The sequence below is a fragment of the Haliotis asinina genome, chromosome 8 (genome assembly GCF_037392515.1).
Source record: "Haliotis asinina isolate JCU_RB_2024 chromosome 8, JCU_Hal_asi_v2, whole genome shotgun sequence".
NCBI lineage: Eukaryota > Metazoa > Mollusca > Gastropoda > Lepetellida > Haliotidae > Haliotis > Haliotis asinina.
The window spans coordinates 41,945,821-41,959,117 of NC_090287.1; the positions used below are offsets into that span (position 1 = coordinate 41,945,821).

Genomic DNA, 13,297 nt, shown 5'->3' on the forward strand with positions numbered 1-13,297 from the left:
CGGATATTGGGCTTGGATCAAAATAAATTTCAATGCTGGATCCGGACATATCACACAGAAGCAAAACAATCATCGTTAGAACGCGGTGTGTCCGAGTGCGGTGCATCAAGGACAATTTCCACGTGTGTTGTGTATCTGTAGATGAATTGTGATTGGGCAGTAGTAGACGATTCCGTACACTGACGGGAATGATGCGTTAGTCGAAGCGAGACGGGAGTGGGATTCGGAGCTCTGCCACTATCGCGTTCGAGGAGATTGTTGGTGATCGTTTCCACAACTTACTCTGGTATCTTGCAAAAATCTGTGTTGTTGGGAAAGCATGTAGTTATTTGGATTACCCCGAGTGATGATACTCAATGGAGCTTACTTGGTCGGTATCTTACAGGGCAGACAGAGTACTAGTGTCACCTGTCCCTTTGCTTCGCTAGCAGACGATAGATCTATACGAAACAGTTGATGGCGATTTATATTTTCCGAAGGAATCGCTAGTCAGTTCTTTATGTTGTTTCATGAGTTTCTGTCGGCGCAAGTGTTTCACAGGACCTCAGACCTCTTATGTGTATAAGACTACAACCTTATGGTAAGTGATTGATGCAAATGCCACCCGAGCAGAACAGGACAATTACACTGAAGACCAGGAACCTAAGACAATGGCTATGTTTGCGATGTTCCAAAGGTCTCGGTTAGGAAAATTTATTATATTCCTTGTATTCCTCGTGATAGTGCTGCAAGTGTTTCACATGTCGTTATTGACACGACTGGAGGCAAAAGAGGCTTTGAACCGACATAAAGGACCTGTTGATCGGCAGTTAAACTTAAAGACTCTACCAGAAATTGCCGACGACATGGAAGAAAAGGTTCGTAACTCTCACAGATTGGATTACAGTGGTACGTATCACCTCATAGCGAACCTCCTCACGCCAGAGGGTCACGGTTCAGGCCAGAATGTAGACGATTTGGCCATTGCCACACAGTGTTCATCAAATCATTTATATCATTTGTCTCATCTTTCACAAGTGTGGGATGGTCCGATTTCTGTGACCGTGTTCACCTTTGACAATGACATTGAAACTGCACTTAACCACATTGTGAAACTTTATTCATGCGGAGAAAAAATTCGTCAAAAAACGTCTTTTCACTTGGTGTATCCACTGGAACGTGCCCCTCGGTCTTTAGGTGGGGGCTGGAAATCGGTGAATTCGTGTGAGAAAGGCATGCCAGTATCTGGAGAGACGGCCTCAAACTATGCAATAGAGGGCATAGAATACCCACAGAATCTACTCAGGAACCTGGCAATAAAAAACTCTGAAACTTCCATGGTGTTAATGGTCGACATTGATATGATTCCATCGGAAAATCTTCATGGGGACTTCCTCTATTTATGGCGCACAGTTCTAAAAGCGCGGGCGAATGAAACTAAGGGAACAGCTTTTGTAGTGCCAGTATTTGAAGTGGAGGAGGGTGTCAAAGTTCCTGACACTAAGCCTGAGTTAGTAGGTGCACTGGAACGAGCCGAGGTGAGACCCTTCTACATTGACCCTTGCAGCCCGTGTCAGGCTTTCACGAACTATCCCAAATGGTTGTCTTTGACACCATCAAAACAACTGCAGGTGGCTTATCATGTAAACTGGAAATACTCTTGGGAACCTTTCTACATCGCAGCTAAAGGCATGCCGCTTTACGACGAGCGCTTCAAACAGTATGGCTTCAACCGGATTAGTCAGGTGCGTATATACACTTATAACTTTTGTCGCTTGAACTATGACTTACATTTATGAGATTTCATAAAATACCAGCTGGTTATTCACAACTTTACACCCGCCCCAGACGTTATCCGTGCACACGGGCTTATGGAAACAAGACATATGCCTATCACACAATGCATCTTTTGTTCAGTAGCTGATGGAACCAGCTGTTCTAATCATATTACTTATTGAGCCGCCCCACGCGAAGGTGCCATGTGTGACGGACATTTTTTGTGTATGTTGTGGATAATTAATACTCTTTCCGCCTCGAATGTATATTGTAATGCAGTTAAATGTCCGCGAGGGGCACATCATTCTTGAAGATTAATTTGTGCTGGAGCTAATCAATACAGACCATATGCACGAAAGGTCAGGCAGAGACCACAACGGGATTTGCTGTCACCTGTGACAGTCCTTTAATCCCTCCAACAAGTATTCCATGCTTGTGGAAAGAAATTACTATGGAACGTCTTTACAATTGAACCACACGGCAATGGGGTAGCCTAGAGGTTAAACACAACAAAAAACACACACCAGGATATCGCGAAAGTGAAAGCGACGTAAAACCATACTCACTCCATATGCTTAGGATGCGCGATCATTGTGTCATTGTAATCTGACATCGGGGACGACTGCTTGCACTCATGGATGCAGGTTTTCAGACCATGTCTCGGGATACTGACAGCAATGACATCCTTTATGAGTGTCTTGCAAAACATGCTCAGCCCGACAACACAAATATTTGTTTGGTTTGGTTTTTTGACACCGCACGCAGCAATATTCCAGCTTACTCGCGGCAGTCTCTAGAAAACCGTGAGTTCGACAGCATGAACTCAACTGCGATGCGATGACATGTGTCAACCAAGTCAGCAAGCCTGACCACTCCATACCGTTAGTCGCCTCTTATGAAATGCATGGTGTGTTGAAGAAAAAATCTAACACTTATCCCAACGGGCACGATACAGAGACACAGATTTGCAATAGTCCAAAACAGAGAAATATACAAGTATATATTTGTGCACATATCTATCCTGTGCATGGGTCGTTCTTAGAGTATCCGTAGACAAGGCAACGACAAAACGTCTAAAATACGGCTTGGACATGTGCTATTGAAGAAAGTAGCCGATATTGTATGAAATACACACATATTCTTCAGCTTACTTTGTGAAATATGACATGCTCAGCCTATTGAGGCAAAACATCATTTCCGGCGCATCCACGAGTAACAAAGTATCCTCCTTTTAGCATGTTTTTTTTTCCAGGTCCACCCTTTCAGTTTATGTATATCATGGAATCGTCCCATATGAAATACATGTGTTTCCAATACGCATTGCATGATATACAGGCATTTGAAAATTGACAGCAATATCTCTCTCATTCAAGTACATTTATGTCAAAGTGTTATGTATAAGTGAATATCGAAGTAAGATTTCCGAAACCCTTACCGACTTTTGTTTTTTATTATCAAATGTAGTAAACGTACTTGAAAAAAAAGAGAGTGATATATTAGGTATGACTCGTGCGATTCGTAGCCAGTCGCAGATGAAAATGTGCTTTGTCGTTCCTACACCCGGGATCGGGTGGTCAGGCTCATGGACTTGGCTGACACATGTCATCTGTTCCCATTGCGCAGATCGATGCTCAGGCTGTTGATCACTCGATCGTCTTATCCAGACTCATTTGTATACAAACCATCGCCATGTGTGTGCGCGCCCGTGCGTGTGTGTGTAGCTGGAATATTGCTGAGTGGAGCGCAAAACTAAACTTACACACTAATCTGCGGGACCGGGTAGTCGAGTAGTTTGAGCATGCTGTTGTTGAGTCAGTCCTGGTTCGATTTCTAAATGTGCATAGTAGTCGAAGCCCATTTCGTTCTGGTTCCATGACGATAAACGATGTAAAACGTTCACTCACTCATGCACTCCTTCAGCGTTTTATGCAATCAAAGCGCACTTAGTGAAAGTAAGCACGGCAGCATGACAGTGAATTAACAACAAAGATGCCTCTCTGGTAATGGACGAGTGTGAGTTTCTGGTGTTGGTCGACATTTCATGTAAAATCGATAACAATATTAATTTGTCTTGTTGTGCCCCTGTGTGCGCTTCGTGTTGCTTCGTGACGGTTCACCATACGTGTGTTGGTTTTACCTCTTGTTCACAGAGAGACCAATAAACACTCTTCCGCAACTCGCGCAACAGACGCTATACTACGCCTTTGTAAGTGATTGCTATGTTCGCCTTTTGCTAACTTAAGCCCGTATGGTAAATTTTCAATTTATCATAACTTCATATGTGTGAGAGTTAGTGACATTTCATCCAGAGACTTGGATATGACGGTTTGAGACTTATTCCAAATACAGCACGGAATAATGGAATTCATTACCAACATCGTTTAAATCTTACAAGCTTGAACTATAATTCGTGCGGAGATAATTTCTGCGATTTAGATGCGAATTGTACAAGGTTGCATATCACTTCTATTATTCATATGGTAGTTACACCGTGCCAGCATCAATGGTATTGTCTATTAGTATCAGTTTAAGACGTAAATACCGCCTTCGTTGAGGAGTGGAGTGAGCATCTGCCAAGAGAGGGGAAACGGGCTGGTTCTGTGGGCTGAACACTAGTCTAAACTAGTCTGCGTATCTGTTTAACGTCAGTATGGTTGGCTAGCAGAGGACTAGCATTAAGACATCATGATGTATACTAGATGCCAAATATGCGTGCTTGTACGGCTACATATGAGGGAAATAATTCCAGGTGTTTTGGTTTTTATTTTCAATATTCTGCTGTTTCCTAGCCACAGCCACATTTCAGAAGGAGACGTTGCTTTGCTCTTTGCCCAGGAAACCATTTGTCAGTCTCAAGTTTGTTTCTACTTGTGCCGCTGAGATTGATCCGATATGATTGATGCCCCAATGCTCTATTAAGTCGTTGACTGAAGTCTCGGCCGTCCAGCGAGTCGTTTAGACCCAACAAGACCTTGCTTGAGCCCACGTTGCCATCTGGACTCGATGGAGACTGTATAATGAATAGACCATGTTTGCTACTTCAACCGACGCCGGGCCAGTAATGAGGAAGAAACCCACAAATCAATGGATTTCATTCTGCGCAGCAATTGGAATTGATTAATTAAGCCTTAAGTTTCTCTTTCTAAAAGTCACCCAAGTTACCCAATAGGCACGATCTATTACCCCGAGGTTATGTGACTTGGGGCCACTTTTTGTCAAGACTTCCCGGGCTCGGCAAATTGTCGAGTGTGTGCCCGGAATTATTCCTGGGTGCTCAGTGGCACATTGAGGTTGCAAGTCCGCCCTGTACTCTGGTCGTGTAAGGACCATATCGAAATCGATTTAAATCAAACAGATTCTGTAATGTTAGTCTCACACCAATCTCTTCTTAGCATGTCTTACCACATCAACCGTTTTGACCGTTTTTCTGAGTTTTCAGGGTAGTAGACTTGGTAAAAACATGTTGTACACCTAGTCCTAGGCAGACAGACATTAGGACTTGTGAAGAGGAGTAACGTTACACGGAGTACAAGAATATACATAGTACAGGATCACTGTGTTCGTACGTTAAGGGGACTGCATCTGTAGATGCACACGACGAGGCCGACTGTATTTCTAGATGCTCATAACGAGGCCAGTTCGCACGAGAAATCCACAAAGTGTATTGGCAAAAGCAAAAAGAGTTGTGGAAGATGGCCTTCACAAAGAAACCATTAGTCGCGCATAGTACCATAGGTTCAAAATAAAATGAAAGACAGTGACACACACGAAGACTATGATGCACCTAGACGACTAAGTAGAATCAAGAAGAAAGTATAATGGGGCTAAATTGCATGCATCGAGAATTAAAGCTTGACGATAACAGTTTTATCACACAAAGGCCATAACATCTTTGTACTCCTTAAGTCCATTCACCGAGTGGAGTGTCGCCATTCGTGACATGTAAGTAGTGAGGATGAGGAAGCAGGGTAGCAACTGTGCGAGTGAGGGGTAACTGTGATAAGACTTACAGACCTGTAATCAATATAATGTGTCGTATTGACACAGTGTTCTTCTGTATCAGCACGTCGTGAGGAATTTTTGAATACCACATAATTAACGCGTGCAGTTCATCTCTGGCATATCCCTATGCAGACGTTTTGACTTTTCACTCTCATGTTATTACTCAGAGTGTGTAATGATACCATATGTTTGGCTATTCAGCTTGTGTGTACTCTCGTGGGACCTGTCTAGTGTCTGATGACAAGAAGCTTAGATACGTTTCTTATCTGCATCTGTTCTTCATATGCTGCCAAGTTTGCTGCATAAACTGACATTGCCATACATATACCAATAACGATCATATTACTTCATGTTATGTATACATGATGGCAAATAATACAGACCTTTTTGATATACAGTTGGTGCGTAAACTGACAAGATAACTATAAGTAATGAGCACTTTGTTATCCAGTTGTTTTTCTTGACTTGTTTATGCGCATTTATTCTCAAGAAAACAGCCGATTGGGTTACAGCGATGTACGTACGTAGCATCAAGGACGCTGACTGAAGTTCACTTCAAATATCTGCATCCAGTTCACATCTTTGATCACAACTTTCTCCAGAAGCACGTCATAACATCATTACCATCTGTTTACCCCCTGTGTCCAACCTCCCGGAACGCAGGGTCACCTGGAGGGCAGAAGTCCTCGAATGCTGGAGACAATCAAATACCCTATCAGCAGATGTTCCCAGGGAACCTTTGATGCATGCAGCGTATTGGTAGGCAATTACGACTGATTGTATGGTTGTGCTCTGGCTAATGAACATGTCCTGACTGTGTAATGGGATTATCTCGCGTGGACTCTTGTCCTCATCTTAATAGACAGCACTGTATGCAGAGGCACTTGCATCGTCAACTTCGCTAAATCTCTTGTGGTAAAGTAGAAAGTTGCAAAATAATTTGGTATGTGCATACATAGCTTTCCTTGGTATGCTGTTAAATACGTTTGTGCTGTTCATATTACTTGTTCATAGTTATCTGTGGGAAGATTTCGGTCAACAACATTAACGCCTTTTATGGCGTAGTCAGCAGTATCCGAGTCAGTCACGGCAGGCTGTGAAGCATCAATCCGGTAGTGGTATAATGACACACAATAACCAAGATCTCATGCTGCAACCAGTGTGACTCGCCAATTAGCACGGGGACACTAGGTGCCTCTCTCTATAAAGGATAAAGACGGGAACACAATTGCACAGCAAATGTGCATGACATGGTCTGCCATGGATGTTCCAGAATGTCTGTCACTTGTTGGCAGACACCTGCTGTGTCGAACCACAACTCCCCTCAGATAATTAACTGTAGCTACATTAGTGCTGGACCGCTAATACTGCATTATGAAGAACAATGTTGAAGAACGTATGCCTTATCGAAGATTAGATGGTGCGTCATGAATTATAAATTTGACAATTTCATTTACTATCCACCTACTTTCTGTTCGTCGTTATTTCAATTTTAGAGGGAGCCACTTAACGCGATTAAATACGAAGAAGTATTAATAAACAAACGCTAATCCACAGAGCGTGGAAATCACTTGTAATATTAATTGAGAGCAGAAGCTAGCGGGAACTGACACGAGAAAATAAGTATCATCAGTGGACGAAGCTTCTCCCTGAACCGGCATCGGGGATGAAAATATATATAGACCCGTGACAATCCGTTTTAGATTTGTTCTTTAGCACCCATTCGTGTCAAAAGCGTCTACAGAGTGGTTCGAGTGGTCAGACCAACAGACTTGGTTGATGCACGTCAACAGATCCCGGTTGCGTAGATAGATGCTCATGATGGAAGTCACTGGATTTTCAAACGAGATCATTTACAGACCGCCTTTTAAGTATTTCGTCGTTTTCACTGAAACCTTGCAAATCACTATTTACGATCTGAGAAAGTCTGATTAACACTATTGAACGTTTCTGGTTCTGAAGAGGACGTGTGTTCCTCGACTCCTCTAATGACGTCCTCTTGAGATAATGCCTGTACCTGCCTCTTCAGTCTTTATCAGAAGCTGTAGAGTTAGGATCAGTGCTGTTGCTGGTCATTCAACGCTACACATTCAATCTGGACTTCTAAGAACCATGCTCTGAAGACGAGGCTTGGCAAATTTGAACCAACACTCAAGGCTCTCAGAAGCTGGGGATACTATACGTGCAATTAAGGAGCATGCCTGTAGAAGGAGATGGCCAACAGCAGATGGAAGTGGCTGCTGATTGTGAAATACAAAGTTCAGCAGTTGGGCCACAGAATAGCAAGGGATTTGCCAAATTAGATGAGGCAGTGGCGAGAACTGCCCTCTCATTGCTGTTGTGGTACGTACAGCATTACCCGTCGGCATAGGTGCTTTTGTGGCGGGTAATGTAGATGCAACGTAGCGTAAAGCACACAGGGAGTTAAGTGAAGAAGTTGAGCGTGTATGTGTTTGCTTTTCTGAGTTATTCCCTCTGAAACATCCCCACCATGCAATGTCATCTGAAAGTCAAATCGGGCAATATACTTTTGCAAGTTCCTAATAGTATTACCAAAACCGCTTCGGAATCATATGATAATCTAGTTTCGTTTCCGTGGTCTACATGTACGGTTATGATTATATTTTGTAATGGGTAAAGGATGGGCAGGCAGAGCCATTACAATTACAATTATTTTCTTTCATTTGTTAGCTTACAAATATTATTGATAATCCAGACTTGCTCTACCATTACAGCAAAGGATTATTGCTAAACAATTCCAGTGTGATTCAAAGCGAAATGATATATATGATACGTTCGAATACCAGTGATATAGAGTATATAAACTGTCTAACGAGGACGCGTTCCGTAATTTATTTGCGAAATGTTTGCATAGTAACTTAAATCAACGTTGAAAAACGTGTTATTGGTAACTTTAAAAGAATGGTTGAGTGATATTTTCATAGCTAGGATTCGCCTAACGTTAACCTCAAAAGCGAAACATGACAACTTACTACGCGATACAAAGGTAAACAGAGACTGAAATGTTGGATTGCTATGGAATACATTTGATTAATAGCTGTAGAATGGACAGGGTGGATCACGTCTAGAGTGTTGTTAACGCGATATCTAATGAACTGTTGTATCTTATGTATTCAAATTTGGTGACAACCTTCATTTGGGAATTGCACACCAGTTGATTTGGGTGACCTTGACGTTATCTTCAAGGTCCCCATGACACTTGGACCTTTTTTCAACTTAGATATTTCTGAAGAACTCGACTCCGGGTCTTCAAGGGGTTTCCTGACCTGTATTCACTATCCATTGCCTTGTGTGTTTGTTACCGGTTATTACATGAAATGATATTGTTGCATTAATACGTACACTTGACGAATCATGTAGTGATTTGTTAAATATGAGGTGGAGATTAAGACCGTGATATGTGGCATTTGTCCAGTCAGCTATTCCCGTGAAAGCTCAGCTAGTAAACAGTCCTTGTGGCGGAAGAGGCTGCATAAGGTGATTTTCTGATTTTTTGCAGGATCTTACAATTTATGATGGTACTAACTTTTGTTGAAAATTTGATCGAAGGTCAAACGAAATATATTTAATTGTTGTTTGATACTTAACTAGGTTACTTAATTTACCGAATTTCAAATGCCTTGTTGATACACGAGACTTTGGATGTTGTGTTATAACTGATAAATTATTTACGGTTAAGGGAACATTCATTGGTGAGACTTAAGTTAAACCGGTTTTGAAGATGAGGCAAAATCATTTCTTTAATAGTGTCATTAAAGGACGCCGTTTTTTCTCCAAGTGATGTTTCACCAAGTGATGTTTCAGTAACCATGCAAATGATTTCTTGTTCTCTCGAATGATCAGACAACTCACAAGCGATACATTAGACCTATTCTCAGTCTCATTTTGACAACAAATAATCTCATTTTAATTGAAAAGGAACCCCACTGAGATAGGGAACTTGGGGAAGTCTAGTCTTGCTTCATTTAGAGCTTTAACATTGTAGGGAGCGCTAGGCAGTAGGGAAAATAATGTTGTTAAGAACTGTGAGACAGACCCTTCACGGCGATGTGAGTAACACTTACATTATCGCAGACTTGGTGTGTATTGTTATAGATTCCTCGCCATTCACTGTAATTGTACGTGTTGTTTCTCATCTGACTATCGTAGACAAGTCTATGCTTATCGAGATACCTAAGCCAGGCTAACGGAGTGAATAAAATACTAATACTGTGTCACACGCACAAGAGCCATAACAGACTATGGAGCACATGTTTCTACCATCATGAGACAGGTCTCCGTTGGGGATCAGATGGCAACATTGGCTCAAGTATATGGACAGAACGTGGAATGACGGCGCTGATGTCTTCTGCTGACTGGTTCATTTGCTCTCTCAACCGTCACTACTCTGTCTGCCTCTGATAAATTCGGAAATGAGGAAATGTGGGTTAGACCCTGGATGTGATGAGGCGAGACGATATGACCAGCCATAGGTCATTGAGGTGTTATAGTGGAAATAGGAGGCTCTGTGTGCGTGTGATTGGCTGACACAGGTAATTACTCCCTTGCGTCCGTTGAGTCCAGCCAAGTGGCAGACCAGGCTCCGGTAATTATTTATACTTATTGGAATCAGATCAGGAGTAGAGTGGCAATCACTATCAAGACCGAGAAGCAGATTTCGTGAGGCCATTATCAGATAAAGGTGAAATTTCCTCTTCACGGATACGAGTAGGCTAGCAGGTGGTAGGTATCTGGCGGCCGTCTCGGAACTTAACACCCAAACTGCCTGTCGGTGTGTTCAATCAGCATGGACCCCCACCTCCGTGGAATTGGTACTTATTTGATGTGTACACGGACAATGATGCCCTTCACGCCTGCGACAGGACATTTGGTAATGTGTGGACATTGTCTGTACCAGTGTTGTGCTGACCATGGTAATAGTAGCCAAACTGTTTTTATTTCTGTTGTATGGTCATTGGCGAATCCAGTCTCTCTCTCTCTCTCTCTCTCTCTCTCTCTCTCTCTCTCTCTCTCTCTCTCTCTCTCTCTCTCTCTCTCTCTCTCTCTCTCTCTCTCTCTCTCTCTCTCTCTCTCTCTCTCTCTCTCTCTCTCTCTGTGTGTTTCCAAGAGGTCTCCCTTTTGAGAATAATGACGTATGATCACACTGAAGGTGTTGGCGGAGCCAATGGGGGTTCAGAAGGTTCAACCTCCCCCAACCCTCCAAGCTCCCTCCTTTCAAAGTTCCTGGATCCGCTCAGGATAGACCAATTCAATTTGTTTAACTTGGGAAGAATAGAAAAAAAACTCCCACATAATATAGACACTCTTTATGTATAACAGCCTCTTTATTTCGTGAGTGTTATCCATAAAGTTTGTCTGTACTGTACTTCACATCGTGTAAAATGCCTGTCAGAGAAGTAATCCCAAGCAAAACCCGCGCCAACACGATAACTGTCTGGTTGTGAACGAGCCTTAGCACACCAAAGACACCACGCTATAAAATGAGCCAGTTTGGCTATCGCAAACTGTCGCAAACATGAATATAATAACGTATAGGGTAATGTCTGGGTAACTCTCCATTCCTGAAAAACATTAGAGCCGAGGCACATTATTTTTAAAGAATGGACAGTTACCAGGATGTTACATGCAAAGTATTGGGAATATTTCTGTTACCAAAAGTAAATGTCAAAATGACAAAATGATGTTTTTAATTTGAAACTGGTACACATCGCTCCGTTCCAGAAAACGAATGGCGGGAGCAGACAATGAAATGATGTCACAAATGTAATGTAATGCCTGTTAATGGACCTCCTATTGTTGTTCTTACTTAACATCCACGGTGTATGGGGACCAGTGTGTTCCGGCATAACCCCGAATCCAGCTTTGTTGTCCTCCATCCCTCCCACAGGGTTCTAACATGGCGCTGTAGTAGTTGGTCTGAAAGCATCCCTAGTTCTGTCCATCACAACACCAATTAGGAATCTCAGTGAAAGAAAACAATTCAATTTCCTTGACTTGAGCAAATTCATTAGCTCCTCATTTACTACTCAGTTACAAGGTAAAGGAATGTTTAAAGATGTTGATGAACAAAGCAAAGATGAAAACGATCTAAGGAGACAGTATGGCAATCCATAACTCGAGCAAAGGGTATCCTTGATAGGACATACAGGACAACAAAAGTGCAGGATTACAAGATTGATGGCCAAGCAAGAAAGTCATTATCCTGACAGCACTTAAGGCCACCATTGATTCTCATCATGGAAGCTTAAGACAAAAACCAGGGCTGTCGACATAATAGCTTGAGTAATTTGCCAAGATGATCCTAGTTTAGGATGGTCTTGTTCGAATTAGCTTTTATTTTTTTTAAATAATCCCCAATCGAGACTGTTCAATATTCAAAATGTTTCTGGAATCTGTCCTTGAATTTGACTTGCGGTCAGTATAGAAGGTTTTCCGATTGTGGCATATTCGTTTTTCAACGTTGGTGAATCTGATAGGTTTCAAACGTGTTCACGAAGGTTGTGGTGGTGTTTCAGCCCATCACATCACCAGCTCCTTGTTAAGGAAAATGGGGGCAGGGCATATTATGGTAGCAGTGCGATGCTAGATTTCCACTGCATCTTATTCGGGCACAAAGCCTGTTTTAATTTATATACTTTGTGTACTTACTGTATCTCAACATCCATTCGGCCCATCCTTTACAAATATTTTCCAGCATGGAGTCATGTGAGTAACACCATGAGATGTGTGCTGCTTTTCGGGGTTTTTTTTTTGTGTGTTTTTTTTGTGTGTGTGCTCGTCTCACAACTCATTACTTTGGCAGCTGTTGTCCACGTTTATTTGATCCACGTTAGGGTCCATATGTTTCAGATCTTCTCTTTTAGAACTGCAGATCGACATAATGTCTAACTCTTAACAGATAGTCTCGTTTGCCAAATTCAGAACTGCTTCTTTGAGGCGTCTATATTGGATTCAGCTTCCCACACGTCTATGATTGCCTTTATTCGATTGCCATAGAAACTGAATTTGACTTTGAAGATCGTGGAAGGCAATTCATAACGCCAACGACAGAGGACAGTCAGTCTCAAGATTATCTGCAGACACAGAGTCCATTTGACGTGGTAGACAATACTGATGACAATTATATGAATACATCAGTTATGGTTTGTTTTGCGGCCACCTGTGTGTGATCGTGTCTTGTGCAGACAATCCAGTGATCACTATCACCCCACCTTATCAGCCAGTTTACCAACTGACCCCAAGAAAACTTATCTATAGTATGATCCATGTAAGGTCTCAGCTTTGTACACGAATGGATGAACAGAAAATGGAACAGTACTATTTGGAACAGACGTATGTATGGACGTCCGACAAACATTTAGGAGGCAATGAATACACAATACCATTTAAAAAGTGGTCAAATGTAACATGTTTTATTTGTTGTTACACTTTCTCAATAAAGTACAGATTCAAGTACTTTTGATTGGTTGAATCCCATCCGGGATTCGAACCCACACACTCAGAATCAGGCAGCACACAG

General features: G+C 42.2%; 1 protein-coding gene across 1 annotated transcript in view; it reads left to right on the forward strand.

Moving 5' to 3' along the window:
* Position 1: 1 nt before the first annotated feature.
* The window catches only part of LOC137293789 (beta-1,4-glucuronyltransferase 1-like), a 34,115-nt gene continuing 20,819 nt past the window's right edge, over positions 2–13,297 (forward strand). The window contains exon 1 of the mRNA XM_067824526.1: positions 2–1,724. Within this exon, the coding sequence (XP_067680627.1) occupies positions 651–1,724 (1,074 nt within the window). The 5' untranslated portion in view covers positions 2–650. The remainder of the gene's footprint in view (positions 1,725–13,297) is intronic.